This window comes from Pieris rapae, chromosome 1, assembly GCF_905147795.1.
Source record: "Pieris rapae chromosome 1, ilPieRapa1.1, whole genome shotgun sequence".
NCBI classification, from domain to species: Eukaryota; Metazoa; Arthropoda; class Insecta; order Lepidoptera; family Pieridae; genus Pieris; species Pieris rapae.
In genome coordinates, this window is record NC_059509.1 from 6,282,410 (window position 1) to 6,304,784 (window position 22,375).

At 34.1% G+C, this 22,375-nt stretch overlaps 2 protein-coding genes across 2 annotated transcripts; one reads left to right on the forward strand and one right to left on the reverse strand.

Annotated features, from left to right (window-relative positions):
- The first annotated feature begins 11,831 nt into the window (after positions 1 to 11,831).
- On the forward strand, positions 11,832 to 17,886 carry LOC110995817 (protein naked cuticle homolog). The gene is made up of 5 exons (XM_022263167.2): positions 11,832 to 12,148; positions 15,018 to 15,241; positions 15,657 to 15,767; positions 15,883 to 16,334; positions 16,684 to 17,886. The coding sequence occupies exons 1-5, from the start codon at positions 12,034 to 12,036 to the stop codon at positions 17,039 to 17,041; spliced, it is 1,260 nt and encodes a 419-aa protein (XP_022118859.2). The 5' UTR covers positions 11,832 to 12,033; the 3' UTR covers positions 17,042 to 17,886.
- LOC110995818 (metallophosphoesterase 1) lies at positions 17,844 to 21,066 on the reverse strand. Its single transcript, XM_022263168.2, has 7 exons — positions 20,725 to 21,066; positions 20,461 to 20,647; positions 20,215 to 20,356; positions 19,831 to 19,997; positions 18,536 to 18,615; positions 18,193 to 18,465; positions 17,844 to 18,035 (listed from the first exon to the last, which is right to left on the reverse strand). Exons 1-7 carry the CDS (start codon positions 20,821 to 20,823, stop codon positions 17,901 to 17,903), a joined length of 1,083 nt encoding a protein of 360 aa, XP_022118860.2. The 5' UTR covers positions 20,824 to 21,066; the 3' UTR covers positions 17,844 to 17,900.
- Between the last annotated feature and the right edge of the window lie 1,309 nt (positions 21,067 to 22,375).

The following is a 22,375-nucleotide window of genomic DNA, read 5'->3' on the forward strand; positions in this document are numbered from 1 at the left end:
ACAAAGTAGTTATAATAGATACTACAAAGCAACTACATAAACTGTGTTGTTGATATTTTTTGGAATCCATCAATACCAATTTGACATTTCTAATTTCTATATTCTTTACGGATGTTCTTGCTACAGTAGCGACGCCATGAGCCATCTTCGATCTTGCCTAGAAAAGCGTTTTGGCGGGTTCTTGAAATTATGATTGATTCATTTGAATTTTTAAAGGCAACACTAAACAGAATCAAAACAAACAATTAATATAGGTTGTATGAGCATAAATGGTTTTAAAGTTTTGTCAAATAATGTCAAACGCCATATAGACACGTTTCTTTAATATTAACTTGGATCAAAGTTAAGAAAAAATACAAATTCCATACCACAACAATAATTCGTCGTATTGTCAAGTTAATATGATTCATTTGACTTTGTTCTGATGGTAATGAAATAATAAATAATTTCTATCAAGACCGGATGCTTGCCGACTCTCGGTAAATAAATCAATAGTTTACTCACTTTCATCTACCGAGGTCTTTAGGGGACCTTTAACTTTTAAATTACTTACTTTTTTATAAGTAAAAAGTTTTAAAAAACTAAGGTTTTTAATAAATTTGATAACTAGTTGGGCCTAGGAAGGGTTTCTTATCCTCACATAATGAAATAATTTTACCTGATTTTATTATAATACAAAGGCTCAATTTGGTTCCATGTAGGCTACTATCTACATCTAATGTAGCCTACATGTTGTTAGTAAGTATGTATGTAATTATTATTTATTTCACGCTCTTAACAGTTTCGAACTTCGCTCGATCCTCATTTATCACTCTATTTTCACGGGGCATTAACGCGACGGTAGCCAATTTTAATCATAAATCAAGTTTTTATTCCTTATCGGCCAATAATCAGCAGTATACGGTAGCAGCTTTGACGGATCCATCCGCCTGAGCTTCGATTTCTCACGACCTTCCTTTTGCATTTGCCGTCGTATAGGCATTTATAAATTAGTCATTTTTATTATTAAAAATAATAAATAAAATGTTAACGTTCCAATTACGTAACGGTTTTAATTCCTTAACAGATGTAATATGGATTAAAGATAATACACAAACAGTTGACTCAGGGTCGTCGATTAAATAATCTCTAGGAGTAGGTAAATAATTATTGTAATACAATTAAACATATATGTATTATTTAAAGAATGATACTCTACTATAAAATTTAATGACAGACTAACTAACAAGTTAGGTATTTAAAAAAACATTGCTAAGTAGTCTTAAGTGTTTAAGTAACTTATGCGTCCGACTTTAAGTACTTGTAATGATAAATAAATATGTATATATATTTATCCCACATTGGGTAGCTAACATAAAAAAATAGTTTTAAAGAGATAAGCATCGTTATATTCCTTTAACTACTTAGGTCATCAGAAAAATGACATATCTAGACATTAATTTCAAGGATAATCAGAGATGTTGAGTTGGCGTATGCAAGTCGGCGGCGGCGCGGCGTGTCAGCACATATACTTCGTCTAATTGCACCCCTGTGGCGTGATGGATGGCCGAAGCCCCACCCTATGCACACTGCACCCTCTCGCACAAGCGGCAAGCCGAGCCCCAACACAAGGGTTGTTCTCAGAAATTCCATTATCGTTCGCTTCGTTTCATTTGACAATGCACCGACTGTAACGTTAAAACTTCTTCAATATCCCTGAACAAGATTAAAAAATGTGAATAAGTATTGTTCTACAGAATTATAAGAAAGTTATTGTTTACTATTGTACCTGCTACGGCAGGTGAAATCTTTAGTCAAATTGTTATTATTTATATTAATTGTATGTTAATTAAGTCAATTTAGTATTTTAAATGTGGCCCAATTGTTTAAGAGAGGTTCTGAAAATATGGTATTTATTCGTTATTCTTTGGGATTTTGTGATTGCACTTAGTCACGTGTTATATTTCTTATTAATTAATTTTATATAGATAATTATTTACTTCATTAGCTAACAAAGCTTATCAATACGATAGACTGGGGTGGAAAATTCTACTTAAGTATGTATTTAAAAGTCCCTATTCAACGTATTATAATATACATTAAAGGGTTCGAAGCAGCCTTGATTACAATATACTCGACAATGGAAATCTGCCTTCTCAATCTCTTTTGTACGACTATAATAAGAAGGAAATGTAAAAAAGATCAATATTTAGACAGAATTGATTAAGCTCGACCGGACGCGAATACGCTCCCCGCGTTGCTTGGCGCTAATAAACGTAAGGCAGGATGAGATATTCGACGGAATCATGTTAACTCGTCCGTTCTCAGCGTTCTCCTGTCAAAATACCAATAAAAAGTGCGATTATTCCCCTTTAACTTGTATTCGATAGTATTGTTCGATCGGAAATCGAAACCTTTCTTGTTGAATAGCGCTCCGATTTCGCATTGAATAGGTATCAACGATCAAATACACTTCCGTAGTGCAATTACAGTTGGTAAAAAGACTCTTAAAGACATGCCTATATATATTCGCCTCTTTTTATCTCATTCGTCCACACAATCCACAAAATAGCATTTTCTTGATTCGTCCCTCATGGAAAAGTTAGGTAAATACAATTATTGTTATTTTCGATGGGGCCCTTCCCCTATGGCGCCATTAAGACGTCTTCAAGTTCTATTTCGTACACCAAGTTTGCAAAATAAATGTGCTATTCTACTGACCACGTTTATAGACACGTTATAATTAATCTTAGATGTTTAAAAAAATACAGATACCGTCAAGAGAAAAGTGACAGATGATTATCTGTCACTGTGATTATTATAATCATACCAATGCAATAAGTGAGTAAAGAGATCAATGTGTATGAAAAATCATTTCTGTTTACAAAGTTGTAAGTAAGCCTTTACACAATAGCTAATCGGACAGTTTTTTTTAGAACAGCTGAGTCGATCACAATGTGGCCTTTTATATAACATACATACATAACATTACTCCATTAGATCAGTTTATAATTCTTATTAGACGCCTCACGGTCATGACTGGTTTTGTTTAATTATTTTACTTGTGTCGGTGATCATTCCTTCGGAGTTTACGTAACTCGATAATATTTCTTTCTTCTATTTACGCTATAGCAATGATTCTCGGCTTTATTTACACAAGTTGATAGATAAAGCGATACCAAAGCGGCGCTCTTGTCAAGAAATAAAAAATAGAACAAATAGAGAGATCCGGGTTCTTAGCTTGGCTGTGTAACACCAGGGGTAGCTTTTATAAAGTAAACAATGAAACCATTTTTATAGGAACAGATAACATACGTTTTCGGGTTATATACCTATATATTTTAGGATAAATTCGTATATTTGTAAAATACTTAGGGCCTGTTTCACAATGTATGGATAAAGTACCAAATAGCTATGCAACACATCAATTATTAGCAAGATAAAAGTTACGAATTTTGCGCTATCTGACAGTCGTAAAACGCAAAAATACTGTTTCTCCTACCAATAAGTAATAAATAGCTTATTTAGAACTTATCCAGACATTGTGAAACAGGCCCTTAATCTTTCAAATTTTTAGTCATATGCCGAAGTTATCATTTTTACAATACGTACAATTTGCAAGGATGTAAAACTTAAGAAGTTGTGCAAGTGCAGATGAAACTAGTGTAGAAGTCTAACTTTTTATACGACTTCACGGTTCGACTCGAAAGTTTCCTTGCAAATTGTGGCTACAAGTTCAAGACATCAATTTCCGGCTTTAACGATCAATACGCTCCTCGATGACAGCCTAACGAAAAGATAGCAGAGTAGGTATACCTCGGAGAAATACGAAAGGTTTTACCGTTAATAGAATTTGTCCCACAAGAAATGAGATTTCGACGTAGAACGCAGAATTTGTCGATTTCCAATTTATAGGAGGATATTGAAGAGGTATTGATTTGTTTACCATGTTTGTGGCGATAAATTGAAATGAAAGAATCGAACTTTATCCAAAGCTTAAATAGAAAATAATAAATATATTCTTATATGTAATCACTATTATACCTAATTCATTTTGAATCTTTTAATTAAGAATAAAAGTTTACGAAACAGTTTACAATATTGAAATGAAATTTTAATGATATTGTTAGTACTAATTTAGGATGCATTGCTATTTTTATGCAGGCAAGTAGGCAGCTCTGTTATTCTTACTAAAACTGTATTCTAAGCTAAATATTAATTTTTAATTTCCAAAGTGGGGAACTAAGCAAAACACATTTGCAGGAACTAAGAATCATTGCTATACTATTCCTAGAACAAAGTAGCTGTTATGTATTTGAGACAGTTTAGTATGGTATTTTCGTCTGTCACTCTTGAATACGTACAAGTTGCATCTTCTTGGAATGTCGGAAATAGCGTTTCTGAGTACTCTTGACTCCGATTTCTTGTCGCTCGTCTCGAATTTATTTATACCTGCACTAATCTTATGGCTGCCATCAGAAAGATACACACACAATTACCAATACATTTCATTTCAATAAATTTCAAATTTCACTTATATTAGTTATGAGACTAAATAGTTCCAGCTGTTTGCTAATTGGTTTTATATTTTAAATAATAATACGAATTAAGTGCGTTAAAGATTGTAAGCCGCAATAGGCAGGTGTGCGTGGTAACTGGAGAGTCGAGCGGCATCCTCGGACCTTTGCGGCATCGACGACGTACGCGGCACCATCAAAGAAGCGAGGGTCGACGCACGCGGCACTCGATTCTCGATCCTCCCGCAGCCCGCGCCGCGTCCGCCCTTTCACGAGATATCTTCGGTTCGTTCCGTGTGGCCGGCTATGCACCGGTCGGAACGGCAACTTGTAAGCAATGCTGCGTCCGTCGGCGCGCAAAATACGCTCAAAGAGAACGTACCTCTTTGAACCGGTTATTGTTTACAAACGACCAGTGTATAATGGCCATCAATTGCCCCAACAAAATTTTGTTGCTCTTGTAAGTTTCATGGAAATCATGGATTTGTATTTCTTCCCTTTTATTCAAGTCGCTTGGGCAACTGTCTTGACTTGGGTGACGTCGGCGATTTAAAATAAAATGTACTTACACTTTTTTGGTTACTGTTCGACTCGCGAGCTACTGGTTACAGCGTACAGGCAACGTTGCTTTAATATAAAAATAAATTACTCGCTTAGAATCTTATAATTAGGCACTTAAATTTTCTGTGGTCAGTGAAATCTGTAAACAATGTTTTCGTGGCGTTTAAGATGATGATTGAATGAACCAGGGGCATGCTACATTGAATTGAATTAATTACAAGGGTACCGGTTGGCGGGCGCGCCACTCTCTGTCTTTACAACATAATTTGCACTTCGTGCGGCAAGATCAAAGCGGCGGCTATTCACTGTCGGCGCTTTGATCACGATGAAGCCTTTGACGGCCGCCGCCTCCGCAGGGCACGCCTCGAAATAGTCAATTTGGACACTTTTTGTAAGTTCACAAAAAAATTGTTGATATCACGTTACTATTTTTAAGGCAAACATAATTTTGTGCTTACTCGTGAAATCGCACATATTTGCGAGTAATGCGCATTGTAAATAAAGACTATGGTTAATATTCTGTTTTAATGAAATGTACTTACAGTCCTGAGTTAGCGAGAAAACTCTATTAATGATAGTACAAGGCCCCGGAATTTTGCCCTCCTAATACCTACATGAACAACTAAAGTAAAGAACATGAATTCTGTATAAGTGGTAGTCATTTTTCATGCGTGAACCTTTATAAGTGAGATTGCTACTTGCCTATACCGCTATAAGCGACAGTTCAATGCATTTAACTTTTGTTATTTATGACTCATCCTGAAATGTGCAACTATTATTATTTTCTATACTTTTATGAACTTAGATTGTATTCGAATGACCAAATATGCGGCTGTTACAGTTTTGTTAATATGTATAGTTCGAGGAACGTCTATTATAACGCTTATTATAATTACGTTATATTTGCCCATCAGATATACCCCTACTGTAACTCTGTATGCTAGAAACTGTAAGAGAAAATGAGATGGCAGTCTCTTGAAGGGGCTCAGGTCCAGGTTTGACTGTACTTACAACGTTGTTTATCGTTACTGATTGCTTCCCTATTAATAGTTAAAAGATAGAAGACGTAAAGAGATGCTTATAAAAGTTTAGTGAAATGTAATGGTACATGTCTACATATGATCCTGGGAGATTTAAGACTTTTTTAATTCGTCATGTTGGTGTTAATAAAAATTGGAAACGGAACCGCTAGGCTAATCGCTTAGTTAGAGGTAGACTATTTATAATAATACTACTATGTATACACATAGATTATTTATATATAGTTTGGTACTATACTATAAGTTATCAGAAAAACGTTCAAAATTGTTAAGCTTTGCCGTATTTCTTAATTGTCGATGTAGCAAAGGTGAAACTAATGGAGATTGTAGAAAACATATAACTTTTAAGCGGTAGCCGACAAAGGGATAAAATATAGAGCCAATTAATTTAATCGCGCGGACGAAGCGGACTTGCGAGTCGTGCCCATAGGCCAAAAAAGTATTCGGGTAGCGCTGTATAGCATACTTGTTTAAGGACTTGATGCCTCTCTCAAAGGTCCTGGGTTTTATTTCTAAAGCACCAACCGAGGCAGGAACGAGTCTCGCTGTATTTTTTTAAATAATAACTTATTGTAACTGAATAAATGCTTTCCACCAATTTCTACGCAGAACAAAATGCGTTCCTCTTATTACACCAATAGATAACCTAATTTAAGAAAGGCAATAGAAAATATATAAGGCTTTACTGTTTTCACGCGAACACTCGGGTAATAACAAGTAATGATAAAATTATTAAAAACATTAGAAATTGCTAATTAGGTTAGTATACATATAATAATAATATGGTAAGAAAGCTCCCAAAAGCTTTCCTATGCAATTTCATAACTTTTCATAACTAAGAGATAGCTTATACGGATAGGGATCTATTTCGTTATGTTGGCCTATTTAATTTAGCTTCTTCCTGCAAGAGGCATTTAATTGAACGACGAACTCAGTAATCATCGTAATATCCTTTCATAAACAAATGATACAACGAACAATGACAACAACTTTTGTATTATTCTAGAGACATCGCATTGAATGATATTGTTTGTTCATATTGATGCCGAGGAAAATAAAAATAATATAAAATACATTTCTTTATGTTTATGTTTTCTTTCATAAAATACGCCATTTTGTCTGGGTAAAATGAATTTAAAATGTCTTGCAAAATTTACTAACGACGAATGGTAAAAATATATGACGCTTTTTTAATAGACTTACGTACGAATATTAATACGACTTTTAATAGACTTAAAAGGGCAACGGAGATTACTCATAAACAAAAAATCATTGTGCCTAAGTATTGCCAATTTTGTAAGTATCTCACTGATTTAACAACAATACGTAAAATTAAGTATAATTTAAAGGAATTTGAGTATTATTAAACACAATGTCATTGATACAAAAAATATATATAAGGAAAATAAAAATGTTAGCCTTATTATAAAGCTTATTTTGATTTAGTCTCATATTTTGCGATGTTAACTCAATCTTTTACTGAGTGAAGCAAATAAGATTTTACGCCAAGAGTTTTTCAAATACAAAACAATGTAATGTAGGCGGTCCGCCATAATAGCGGACAGATCAAAGGCTTGAGATAAGTATCAATGCTCCGGCGCAGCCGCGGAGAGCCCACGCCCCTATTTTTGGATACATTTAACAGTTTGAGTCTTATCTGTTTTATAGATGTATAGCACTTTTATTGCCGCTAAAAATATCTTCTCTCCTATAGTGAAAATCATGGAATTAAAATATATCTTCATTATGTTCATATACCAGTACTCATAGGTTTTAAACTATATATCATAATATGATATGTTTTACTGTTGATACAGAACTTTTATTGAAACTTAATCTAAGTTAAGTTCTTGCGATTCGTTTAAAAAAAAGATTATTTGCATTCTGCAAAAACACTTAATTATCGGTTAAATGAAATGGCCCCGTAGTCATGTCTTCGTTTCCGTGTAATATGAAATAAATTTACCACATTTTCTAGATATTGGATTTATTTGATACTTCTATAAATTACCCTAGTTTAAAGTTTGCGGTTCGCGTTTTTTAAACTTATCGGCAACATGTCATGCGCTACGGAGACAGTAGTAAGTAGTCCTATAGAAGGAACCAAAAGTGATGCCGACAAAGGGACGCGGTAGCACAAAGCTATTGATATCATTTAAATCCCTTTGATACTTGCCGACATAATGCACCCTATGTGAAAAGCTTTGAAACAAAATCAACCCCCGTATAATTTAATGCACCATAAACTTTATGATTTGTGATTCCAAAAGCAAATCCTGTTCATTGGACTGTGGACATAAAGTGTATGTATTATTTTAGAACGACTTTGTATTGCTAGTGCAGCGTAGAATTTGTATCATCTATCCAGAGATATCCATTATATATTCTACTAACACCAGCGCTATATCCAATTGCAATATAATCGTGTCCAGGCTATAAGGTGATAGCTCTTAAAACAGTCTAATTGATCTCATTATAACTAACAGAATACTGTATATATGTATCCGATGAACAGTTCTCAGTTGTTGATAACAGGAATACACAAGGACTTTTTTACATCACTAGTTACTAAAGGATCTCAAATCATAACGTAACAGATAATCACTTGGGAGTTATTAAAGCGGAATCACTTTTGAGATAGACCGATACATAAGAAACTGGTTTTGATGTAAAACGAAACATTCTCGCCGCGAAGTGGGTACCTAAGACGATTAAGGGGAGACGTAATCGTACATTATTACAGCTTTGATGTACCGCACCTGACGAATTTAATGATAATTGACGAACATTTTTCATATAAACACTAATAGTACCTACCTATTATATTATTTTTAGTATAAGTGTCTTTATTTTATTATTCTTTATTACTCAAGATGTCACATGGAACATGGTGTAATGGTCGCAGCTCCTTACAAACATTGTGTAAAAAAACTTTGCGATTAAAAATAGTGGCGGAGAGTTTATTGCCAGTTCTTCTCTTCCGTTCTACGCCCTTGATTTGAGAACTGGCAGTAAATGTAAAATTAGATTAATTTATTGTATATTTCTCTATTACGACGTTATACGTCGATAGACGTTCATAAGGTGTACATTATGTTACATATATGAATGATTTTTTACTTTTATAGTTAAATGAATGTATGAATTGCGAACATTTCTCAAAGTATTTAGAGTAACTGCGTGTTTATTGGACATGTTGATTATGTGCCAATTGTGTGAGTGGATTTAAATAATCATATTATTTAACATAATATATCAAAACAAAAAGATAATCGTATGAATTGGCCTGGAATGTTGATAGTTTAGCGTTTTATTTCTGCTATTCAGTTGGCCGTGGGCCAGATGCTGCGGTCGCTCTACTTCTGCTGCGTAGGCAATGCCCACTCACATTTTACATATTTTATTGAAAAACTAACAACATTTTAATAACAATACTAAGTATTTAATTTATAGAAACGTTGTCTATTAACTTTTTTTAAATTACATTATTTAATTGTAGCGAATACACAATCTTAATGGAAGTAGCTTTATATTTAAAAAAATACAATTTAAATTTGTAGTAGTGCATAAACATTATATAAAAACAATACCATCATTAGACATGTTCGTAAATATACTTCACTGTGATGCATTCGATTTCACAATTTACAGGAAGGGTCGCGCATAATAATGATAACAACAGATGTAGATGACAGATTCAATTACACTCACAGGCTTTATGGATATAATGGATGATAGAGTATTATGAAAACTGAGTATTCACGGATGTTTATCAATAAACGCAAGTTGGCAGCTTCAACGCCCGAACTTCAAGAATGCCACCCAAGTAGATCCGAATTCTTAAAAAAGAACGTTTCTTACCTAGCCAACGTAGGTAGCCTCTTGTGATTCATTTAAATACAAGAAGTATGTATACATTATGCATCAAAATATCTTTTGTAAAACTAATGACCATTACAAGGAATTTCGACGTCCTATTTCACTAGGTACTTATCACATAGCTACAATGCCATATTTAATGCATTCATGCACTGAATTTAGTAATCAAGTATGAAAATTGTTTAAGAACAGTTAGGGCGAGTCAGATCTGTTCCAAGCTTAATAAGGAAATGTTTTGACTTTTTATGTAAGTTACGATTATACATATGTATAATCATAATTAAACTCCATGTTTGTTGTGAGTCATTTTTGGAATACGACCTCATCTCGGTCGCAGATAAATCCTCGACAATAAACCTAACACGAAGAGATCGTAAAATTCTAATTTGAAAGCGAGCGTGGCGTCTTTTCGTTTCCCGCCTCGACTGTGCTGTCGTGTGAGGCGCCTATCATCACATTTTACAACCATACCTAAGGGATTTACCAAAACTTAACCGTAAATAGTGGATAAGCTTCAATTCCAGAACGAATACCTTTGCTTTATTTAAACATTAGGCAGGTAAGCGGCAGCGAATAAGCAAAGCTTTTAATCAGATTAAGAAACTTCCTACAAATTAGTTAATGCTCTTTAAACTATCTGTTCTTGTATGCGTATAGCATGGAGTTGTTTACCATAACGATTAGCCGGGGACTTAGATTTGTAAAGGTAAATGTGTTTACTGTTTTCTCACTCCGATGTAAATAAGGCAACTGCTACCTGAATCTATGCTCGCTTTTAGCCGTTTTTTAAGATATTCCAAAAATGTTCCCCGTTTAGTCTTGCCTTAATGACTTTGGAGCTACCGATTATTTTGGTTGCGCAACATAATATTTTCTTATAATTATCTAATAATCCTACAACGAAACTTATTCAAGATTTGGTAACATGTATTTTTTATGAAAATTTGTTTAAATGTATATAAAATATTTAATGTAAAATGTATCTGAATAAAGGCTATTATTATTATTATTTTTTAATAACACAACTGATTACATCTAAAATATCGTCAGTACTTCGTATAAAAATAAAGGTTTTTTTCAAGCGTGTCATTAATTTATACTTAATCAAATTATGACAAGCAAGACAATTTAAATAATCTTTTAGATATAAAAGATCTCAGCACGCCATTAGTGGCCTCAAGTAAATTATATGTTGGATAGTCGTGTATAGACTACTATTTATGTACCTATCATATGCTTTAGTTTAAATTTGTATCTCCATACAATTTAATCTTTTTTATAATGGTCGTACCTGGGTCGTCGACCGGAGGCTGCCAGCGACTAGCGGACCTATGCTCGTGTGCCCCCTCTATCTTGATTTTGCCCTATACATACTTGTGCTTTCTTTGGCCTAGAAAGAGATTCCATAACTTTAAAGCACAATTGCAGTTAGTCTTAGCTCCAAAAACCTAACTTATGGAAATAATCCAAGTTTTATAGAGGCTTGAGGCGATCGTAATTTATCCGCTATCTCATAAGTCTATCCCAATATTTCTACTTTAAAAACATCACCAATAAATTTACTAAAAAATGATCTTAATTTTTGTAATTGTATTGTTTTAATATTGCTAAACATGTGATTTATAATAATTATGTTGTGTGACAAAAACCCTATCAAAATCGGAAAATCATTCTGAATTCTTTGATTGATTCGATAAAATCACAGCCGGAAAGTGCAAATCGTTTTTGCTCACTAGCCACTAGGTATAAAATCCAAGCACAATAGGAACAATCACGGGTACGGACTACGGAACCGCACCGCGCCTGCCCGCGCTGTTTCGTGGTTGCCCCTTCCCTTCCATCCATCAGTCAGTCACTTAATAAACATTGTGAGAGGCGGTTGTGCTCTCGCTAACAGTGCCCGACATTCACGCGTACAACTAGGTCACGAGGTCTGTTTACGAGTTGACAATTCGATTTACTTAGTGTTGTGAATGATCGCAGTGGCTGTGCATTTTGTGTTATATTAAAACATCGGCGCTTTTGATGTGTACGTGATGTGTGCGTGAGCGCAGCGCATGACGTGCTACGAAACGTTGAGAGCTTCGGCACCCGCGGCGGACGCCCCCATGGCGCACCACTTCGTCAAGTGGTGGCGCAACAAGTTTAGGAGTGGATATAAGAAATTTAGCAGTAAGTAACAATACATTATAAAAATTCCCAAGTGTATGAACTTGTGAAGTTCATTCAAGAGCTGAGGTCGTTTATCTTGCCTTAACGGGAAGGCCGTCGTACATTTCGTTCGTGTCTTGTTATTAGGTATTGTACCTATTCTTATACTTGTATAAATTAAATCAATATATCTACAAATATATATTTATTAAACCGTATGATAATGTAAGTGGGTAGTTATTAAAATATGTTTTTAAATATTAAAACAAAGAAGGTAAGTAACTAAAATGTTTTACTTTCAAATTTTCATTAGCCACCCACGTAAACAAATGTAATTTAATAATATGTATACAGAAATATAACAATATAGATCTTTAATATCTTAAATGAATGCTTATCGGTAATACCTTTAAATATTTTAGTTGTAATTAATCAACTCATTTGTAAGAACATAGTTATGTATACGGGAGTGCAGTACGATATCAGCTGATGCATTGTTGGTTAGAAGAATGAAAATATTATGACAGTTGTATGGTTTTTTGAAGCTTCATTATCATTAATTTACTAAAAGGTAGTTTATGAATTAAAAATGCGGGTGCTACCTCCCTAATCTGCCAATGTTGAACAATATTGATTGAATTGAGTAGTTGCAAAATAATTTAGTTTATTGGGGATATGAGAATTAGATATGATAACAATGTATTTACACGAGTTATTTAGAATAATAAATTAAAATTATTTACTAGCGACCCTCCGTCTTACAGGAACGATCGTCACTTAACTATATTATCTAGGCTCATGTATGTAAAGTAACCAAAAAGGGTCACTTTGATCTGTTTAATACTAAAAAACAAGTTCAAACCCAACTAACACTGAATACTAAGTAGCCAATATACATTGAAAATAATGAAACTTCCGCTCTCGAAACGCATATTCGTAATACATCAAAGTGATCAGATATCCTTTTGATGTTGTTCCTATTTCAATTAGAAGATACTTTTTATTTCGTAACATATCTACGTCAAACCCTTGGTTTGTAATATACATAGTTTCAAATTCAAACCAAGCCGCGCTCATTTGATTAACTTCAAAGAGAAAAGTTAAAAGCACTCGCCGAAGCGGAGACAATGATACCTTTTATTTGACATCAAAGAATTCCCGCCACACGCTTTAAACTTTTCTTTTAGAATATTATGTATAAATGTATAAGTTGCTACAATTTATAGTAAGCGGCAGACACAAAGCCCTTTTCAGAGATGTTGGGCTTTTGTTGCATAATTTTAACATGCCCTTAGCAAATGCTTATTGTCTGTTTACGGAGGCTGTACTACGGAGAATCGAAACTCTTTTGATCATTTTTTATCGCATGGGCAACGTTATTTATAAATCTATACGTCGATATATTTTAATAACGACGTTAAAGGACTGCAAAGTTTTATCTTATAACAACCTAGCAAAAACAAATTACAATATATATCGTTTATGTCACACGGTTCAATATTCTGCGGTCTTCAACATTCTGTCCTCGTAATGGACGTAATGAGGGCATGAATATGGTTAAAGCGTTATTCATTTGTCGTCTTTATTAGTCATTCATGATATGCGTACATTTCAAGTAAAATTGGTACAAACATTTTAATTTTTAATTAGTCCTTCCTTCAGTTGTGGTATAATTTGAACATTGTTTAAAATTTACTGTTTTTTAATATAAAATTTTTCTTATTAAAATTTATTTTATGTTTTAATTGTTAAAACTTTATGTGTTAAATACAAAATATTATGCACTGAGATGGAAGCGATTTATATCAAGTCTAATTAAGAAATCAGGGCCAGGCCGGGTAGAGATCAAATGGCTTGTAAATGAACACGATAAACCTCTTGGAACAATTGTAAGAACTATGTACTGACTAGTCACTAGCGATATACTATATCTGTTTACACGAGAAACTATACTCCTGATAAAGCTGTTCATTCATAGCAATGAAAGGGGAGTACTTCAGAGTGTAATTATACATTTTATTACGTTGACTGTAACGTTTATATATACTTTGTTTAAATTAAACGAGTACTAAAAATATAAATAAAACTGACACTTACTCAACTGGCTTAGGTAAAGGCAGTTTAGGAATGCGGTCATTTAAAGCTTTTACTAATCGCCACTAATGGTCCAGCTTATGATAGAAGATACACGATTTTGTTTCCAGTTACTCAGATCGTGTAGGATTACCTGATAAATGATTCTTCAATTCCAAATTAAATCCGCAAAGATCCCTACATAGTTAAATTCCTAGCATTAGACAGACTATATTTAGAAATACAATAGTGTTAAGAAAGGAATTACGTTATCCGGCTTTGAACGCGTATGATTATTAGAACTATATAATAATTAGGTAATAAAAGGATAACGATAATTCAGAACATTTTGAATCTCAACTGAAAATCTGTACATTACTAAAATAATGCAAGTACCAAAAATATTTTATTAATAAATACTCATATTGATATGAGTATTTCATCGTAGCATAACCGGGCTTTATGTTGCAATCTAAGTGAATACGCGCATATTTCAAGAAAAAACAAAATCAGTGGCAGATGTTCGTTGGCAAACTCGGGTATTAAGGCATTGGACCGACGTCGATCCGGGCTCACGAGGCCTTCCAGGAAATAACTAAGCCCGCCCTGCGAGCCCCTGTGCCTGCACTCTTTGGAGCACGTCCCGCTCGCTTTGTAAAAATCGTTTATGTTTCGCCGACCGTTTTTCTGTAAAATTTTTACAATTATATATTTGCAACTTATTATTTCTTATATAGTATTACTGCTGTTCGTTAGCAATATATTTACGGATATACCATGTATGACGATGTTTATATTTAAAAATATATTGTTTCAGTTGGTACTGAAAGCGAGCGCACAGATACTGAAGAATTAGTTGGACGAGCGGCTTCCCAATGCTCAGCTCCTCCAGATTTGCTACCAAGTGAAGCTAGAGCACTACTTCAGCCTTCCACCCCACCACCAATTCCTCAGCGAACATCTGAACCATGCTCTAAAAAGACACCTACGCCGGCACCAACTCCAGACTACAACGATAACAAACCTAGATTACGTTTTGAGGTAACTACGATTGTTTAGTATATATAATTAAATTTAATTGTAATTACAAGGAACGATAAAACTAGTTTATTATTAACATTTACGCTACGTCTATAATCTTTTTTGTACAATAACAATCGATATCACCACTCATTATAAAGCATTCATGCAAGATGCATCATCTATTTACGTTCTATCTGCGTCCAGGCGGCTCGCTTTGTTTCATAATCAAAGATCGTAAAGGCGCGACTAGTTTCCTTTAAAAGTGAAAGATAAGGGCGCCGGCCGCCGGTCCCCATCAGCCGACATGCGGTCGTTTCTCGGCGCCGCGCCGGTAGTTATCTACATTTTAAACGTACCTACTAATGATCATACTTAAGCCAAATAATTGACCACCTAGTGCGTAAAAGCATTGTTAATAATAAAACTTTTTTAGGAGTTGACGTGTGACGTAGAGCTTCAGCATCCCGAATCTTCCAAACAACAACCACTACAGTTTTCGTTTACTCTATACGACCTTGATGGACATGGTCGAATGACTAAAGATGTAAGTTTCATATTTTTATACGTGTATATATGGTATTTACTTAAAATGAGTAAATACCATAAACATGTCTATATGAAGTTTGAAAATCGAATTAACATAAAAAATTTAATTACAGGATATAGCTGGAATTGTGTCAACAATCTATGAATCTATAGGAAAGTCGGTCACAGTTCCGCATTATGGTTCTAAAACCATTCAAGTACGATTAACTGTTGTGCCTGAAAATGGCCAGACGCGTAGTCAAAGAGAAAAAGCTAGACGGAGACGGAGAAAGGAACAAGAAGCGTTAAATTCTGCCACGACTCACGCTAATAAAAGCGATAATGAACAACATGAAAGATTATCTCACGACGATGATTTGTCATCAAAATCATCACGTTCAGGAGATCGGAAGCCGCCCCCACAGAGGCCGCCACCAATTTTACGCCAGAGGCATCGTCATACACGAAAGGAACACCGAGAACGTAAATACACTAAAAAGAGATCCGGCAGTCTACAAAGAAGGGAATTACTTGAGATCATTCAGGCTAATATGGAGAAAAATCACCTGAACTTTCAAGCTTCAAGGTAACATACTTAATATAATTTTATACTCGCCATTTTATTTTTAAATACCTGGTATACACTATATCTGTGATGTATATATTAAAAACATCACAGATGTAGTCAGTAAACCATCTGCGATCTCAGTCTGTAAGCGAGTAAAAAAGTAAGCCTAAAAATATTTTACTGGTGAAGAAAAATATATTCTTTTGAAGAACACAGACAACAAACATAATAGTTCATAATCTTAAAGTCATACAGCTTTAAATGTTTTAAGTATTCCTGATAATGATCCATGACAAATAATGGCCATGAGGAATCCTAATTTAAGTACTTCTAAAATATTTCTAACAAAAATATAATGTCTTTTCAGAAAGCCCAGCAGTCCTGTGACCAATGAAGAAGTCTCGAGTAAATATCATAGGATTCGAAATAGGTCGCATACAGTAAACGAGAAGCCCAATTTATACCATAAAGTGAAAACAGAAAGTTCAGCAAATGGTTATTTAGATCTTGCAAGTGGAGGTGATTCTAACTTATGTCGATATGATAGATATCTTCATGCTGTTATATGCTCCTCAGCAAAACATGCACACACTGGTTACCATCAGAAGCAGAATGCAACTCCACGTTATGGTCGCGCATCACATCCACCTAACCCTAGATCACGATCGCATGAACTTGCATCGCCATCGCAGCAACCAAGAGTTCTTCAGATAATATTTTTATAGAATTCATTTAAGGGCAAACCATCAAGGATTGTCCTTTAACTTTTGTAAATCGGACTATGTTGTTACCAACTTATGTGTAAGTTTAAACCAAACATTGGTGGAAATATTCAAGACAACACTGACATGCACATAGACATTCTATAGAAAGGAGCATGTCTGAGTAAGTCAGCATTCCACATGTTTATAGATAACTATTAGGTGTATATCAGTATTTATTTTATCTATAGACACGAATAGTCTGTATTTATTACAGCTAGTATATAATCAATCTGGTGTAACTAAGTATTATGTATTTATTGAAAGTTACATTAGTAGTGTTTTGCCGCAGTATTTATTTTTAGAGCATTAAGCAAAAGTGCCTTACCTGTTTATTTCAAAATTTTCTCTTTCTTAACTGTTTACCTAAATATTGCACTGTTTAAGAATGCTCATTAGATTATGTATTTTTGTGAAGACTCGTTTAAGAGTTAGAGACTGACTTAGTAAGTAAGTGTTAGGTGCTTTGTAAGATTTGTATATTTTTGTTAGGTCTATTTTATTATTTGTGTACTTAAACAATACCCTTCTCTTATTAATTTAAAGCATTTTAAAGAAGTGGTAAAGTGTATTTTATTACCAATATCAGTATTCTTGTAATAGGAATCTCATTTCTACTTTTCATCTACCTCTTATTTAGTAGAAATAAGACATATTTATTAGGAGCATTGTTTGTATCTGTGCTGATACATCAGTTAAACTTTGACTGTTGAAGAAATAAGGCTCGATTGCCTAATTATTATTGTATAGTGTAAAAAGTGCTTGATCTTGTCAACATATTTATTACCAAAATATAACATGAAATTTAATTACATTCTTTAATTTATGCACCAATTTTCCTTATAGTAAATACATAAAAGAATAATAATAATGACATTATCACAGCAGAACCTATCATAGTTGCTTCTTTTGGGAGACCACATTTATTAACAGAATACTCATCATGGGATATGGATACCTGTAATGGTTAAAAAAAGTGATGATAATATATTACTAATAAAAATATAAATTATTATATGGAAAAATGTGCACAGTCCTAGGCAATTGATAGTTATAAAATCCTAGGTAGTGGTAAGATATGACAGACCAGGAATGAAAAGACAATGTAAACATACCAACATAAACTTGGGATCCGGCCTGTTCCTCCATGAAAAAGAAGGCACTGAATATTCCAAAAATTCATTATCTTTATAAGAATGTTTCACCAAACATCCATGATGTGTGTGACCACCAAATACTGCTCTAGGTTGTATTTTACTAATGAGGTACTCAGTTGCTTCTTTTGACAAGGCATCTATTTTTAAACGAAACAATTTATTTCGTTCTGGTAAAGGAGGTGCATCTGGTTCTGTACATATGGCATCCGATTTGCGGTAAAGTGGAAAGTGCTAAGAAACAAGAGAGTAATTAAAGTTATGTTTAATTCAGCAGGCACGAAGACAAAGGAAATAATATTACCTGCATAAGAATAGGTTGGGAGTAATTATAGTTGTGATTCTTACAATTTTCGACATTTGCAGAACATTTCATAAGTTCATCTGAAACATTAAACAGTTTATGCTAATTTCTTAGGAATATAACTAGTCTGGCCATTAATACTGTAATAACGCTTTTACATTCAGCCGTAGTGGGCAGGACGAGTTTGTAAACGCGATACCTCGGCATTACATAAAAACTTTTCTTTTTTCGCCGATTCACATATTATTTAGTGTTAATTTTTAAATTACAATATGTAATGGGGTGTTAAAGAAAAGAGGATTGCAGTGATTGCCTTGCACAAAGTGGGTGTGGAGCCTACGGTCATAATCCAGACACTATAAAAGCTTGAAGTAGATAAAACAACACTTCGTTTGTCGAAGACCAGAAAAGATCGGGGCGGCTGCTGTTAGAATTACAAAGGCTATTAATGCAGTTAAAGCAGGAATTTGTCGAAACCCCATTAGGAAACAAAATCTTATGGCGAGAAATGGAGATTCCCGCTAGGACTTGGTCGCGTATTATAAAACAAGATCTGAAGCTCGGTGCTTATCGTCGATATACAGTACATGCCCTATATCAAACTTTACAATTAAAGAGAGTAGATCGATCACAACGTCTTGTGTTGTGATACGCAGGTGAAAAACACAGAAATATCCTCTTTACCGATGGAAGTGTACACTTACAGTTTTAAAGAAGCTGCTCACGTGGTCGGAAAGGGGTAACCTATACATTTTTGTGAAAAGGAAGTGAAAAATTCAGGCAAAGTGTATCAAGATACAGTGCTCGATCATGTTTAGAAACCTCTCGGCAATACACTTTTTTAAAATATACCATAGACTTTCCAGCAGGATTCTGCACCTAAAAAAAAGCGACACGCTGACATTGAGTCTTTTAAAGCATCTTTGGAGCAAGCAGTTGCGAAATTTCCTTTGCAAATGGCCTGCCTTAAGCGTTAATTCATAGATTTAAGATGACCATTTCAAATAGAATGTTTATTTATTCTTTGCTGAAATTATAATAAAATTATATTGCTTCATTTAAAAAAAAATGAATTTTCATTTGTAACAGAACTTATGGCTGGACTAAGTATATTCTCAGTAGAGTATAAACTTAAGGGAGTGGTAAGTAAACCATACCCTTAAAGGGGCCATACAAACAAATACTAAAAAAACTAAACTTATTAAAAATTAAAGTAGCACAATTATTAAAGGTTAAAAATGGCAAAGCCCACAAAAGCATCACATTTATCTGCAGTATATATTTAAACTACCTACCAGATACAAGTGATATCTGTCTTCGAGCTTCAGCACACATATTACAGGAATCACCCTCCATTGCCATAGAGTTTATGATAATAAAGTGATTATTTCTCAATACTACATGTTGCACCAAAGGAGATTGCAAGCGGTCAGTAAATCTTTGTAAAGCATTTCTTCTGATCCTATAGTTAATATAGTAAATTCAAGGCACACACTTTTATGCAGTGTAGCATACATAAAGCAATAATTGATCATTGGGTTTATAATCTTTAATTGTTTGTATTACTAAATGAAATTTCCCTATCCTCATCTGGCTACAGGGCAGCACAGACTAGTGAAGTTTTCAGTAAGTAATGTGTTAAAAAAGAAACTAATGTAGAAGAGATAACAGATACCAACCTATTATGGAAACCTATATCATGGTTTCCGACTGCTACATACATTTTAATGTCTTTTGGTAATGCAAAGAGACGATAGAAGCGATCCACATAGTCATTAAATTGGTGGTCATTAGTCCATTCACCTTCGTCAAACAGGTCTCCTGTAAATATATATTTTTAAATATTAGGTAAAGTTGTTTAGTAGACTACTTGTAAACAAATTGTAATAATTCGTATAAATTTTGTGACTATTGTTTATACTTACCCAATACAAATACAACATCAGGCCTATGTATATTAATAATTGCTTGAAATGCCTGATGCATTTGCCATTCTCGTCTTAGCTTATCTAGCCAGTGCCCTCTGAAAGGCCCTAATAAATGTGTATCTGCTAATATGAATGCTTTAAGAACTTCCTTATTTCTAGTATTCGTTAACGTTGGCCAATTACACTGTAATAATTTATATTGCCATTATCTCACAACCTTATGGAACTATAAACAGTAAGATTTCTTATGGAAGATAATACCTGAGCGATAACTATATAATATATAATACATTCGCAGTATAATCCAATCAATGTCAATCCGACAATTAAATTCAATAACTTTTTGGTAATTCTTCGCATTTTTTTGTGTAACTCATTTATGATCTTAAACCTAACTAAACGCCACTAATGTTTGAAAAGCCGGCAGTTATTTTACTTTTATACTGGAAAACATATTATATGAATAGTATTTACTGCGAAGTGTGATCTCAGATCTGTGACCCAAAATCTCATAAAGTGGTATGAATTTGATTAGTTATCAGTTATCATTGATAACAAATTTCAAAACAGAATACAAAATCTCATAAATTTAATAAAATAGTAAAAGAATTTGAATTTCGAACACAAGTGACAATTGTGAAAGGACCTTTACCTTTTATGTCTAGCATCTGGTGACATCTGTCGAGTGTCATATATTATTCGTAGTCCAATCTTACTACATAGTAGAAAATACGGAATAATTCCTTGCACTTCATAAAATTAACAGAATGCTAATGCAATGCAATTTGTATCATCAGTTATTTATCAAATATCATAGCAGAGTTACCATCGAAATAGTGTAGATAACGTAGAGAGAAGTTTGATAACCACGTACGATGTTCGACAGTACACAATAATTTCCATATCATACAAAAAATGTTCTTTACACATACAAATAAATGTTAGCGCGTTTATTACACTCGAAAAAAAGGTAGGAGGGGCAGCCGAGGTCTGGGCTATACGCCGAACGTAGTTTTAAAAACGATTTAAAAACTGTAGTCCATAGGGTTTATAACGTTTGAGCCACATATTATTGTCACATTTCATATAATTTTTTAGTGTAGTATTGTCATTTCCAATATAAACACGATCATTTAGACATAGCTATATAATATATCTTTCAGGCCATTAGGTAAACGGCTAATTAAGCTAGTTAGCTGCGACATATATATGAGCGTGTTGAGCTAGTGGCTTCCGCGTGTGACTCTCAGCCCTGAGGTCGTAGGTTCGATCTCCGGCTATGCACCTAAGGACTTTCTTCCTATGTGCGCATTTAACATTCACTCGAACGTTGAGGAAAACGACATGTCTTAGACCGAAAGTCTCCGGCATGTGTCAGGCGCTGGAGGCAGGTATTATGTATTATTTTGCCTATGAGATTAAAAAATATCATGAAACAGATTCAGAAATTGTTATAGCGCCACTGATTTATTAAGCTATTGCATAGATTTTATCGCGGGCTCTGAGCGTGGCGACCTAATCAAGAAATTCCGTAACGAAAATAAACTAACACACGATGACGTAATATGTCTATGTGTAACAGATATGGCTAATATGCTTTAGAGCGGGACAGAACTGATACTCACATCGGTCTGGCGTGGTCGGTGTCGTAGCGCAGGTGCGTTAGAGGTAAAAAAATGGACGAGATCAGTGACGTGTTAGTCTGAGTCTGGTAGAGTGGTAGATTGAATTAATATCAATAAAAAAAGTACATACATATATAGAATAATAAATAATTATACATGCATAAGTTGATAAAAAATGCTATGCAATAGCTTTACCGCGGCAGTCCCCCAGTGCCACGTTTATTTTTTTTATGTAAATATCATCATTTAATACCAAGAACTAAGAAGCACCTCGAAAAAAAACAAAG

Coding starts and splice junctions, on each gene's coding strand:
- LOC110995817 (XM_022263167.2), top strand. CDS start 12,034: ATGACGTGCTACGAAACGTTGAGAGCTTCGGCACCCGCGGCGGACGCC. Junction 15,242..15,656: donor AACCTAGATTACGTTTTGAG/GTAACTACGATT, acceptor AAACTTTTTTAG/GAGTTGACGTGTGACGTAGA. Junction 15,768..15,882: donor ATGGTCGAATGACTAAAGAT/GTAAGTTTCATA, acceptor ATTTAATTACAG/GATATAGCTGGAATTGTGTC.
- LOC110995818 (XM_022263168.2), bottom strand. CDS start 20,823: ATGCGAAGAATTACCAAAAAGTTATTGAATTTAATTGTCGGATTGACA. Junction 20,357..20,460: donor TGATGTTGTATTTGTATTGG/GTAAGTATAAAC, acceptor ATATATTTACAG/GAGACCTGTTTGACGAAGGT. Junction 19,998..20,214: donor GATATAGGTTTCCATAATAG/GTTGGTATCTGT, acceptor TATTAACTATAG/GATCAGAAGAAATGCTTTAC.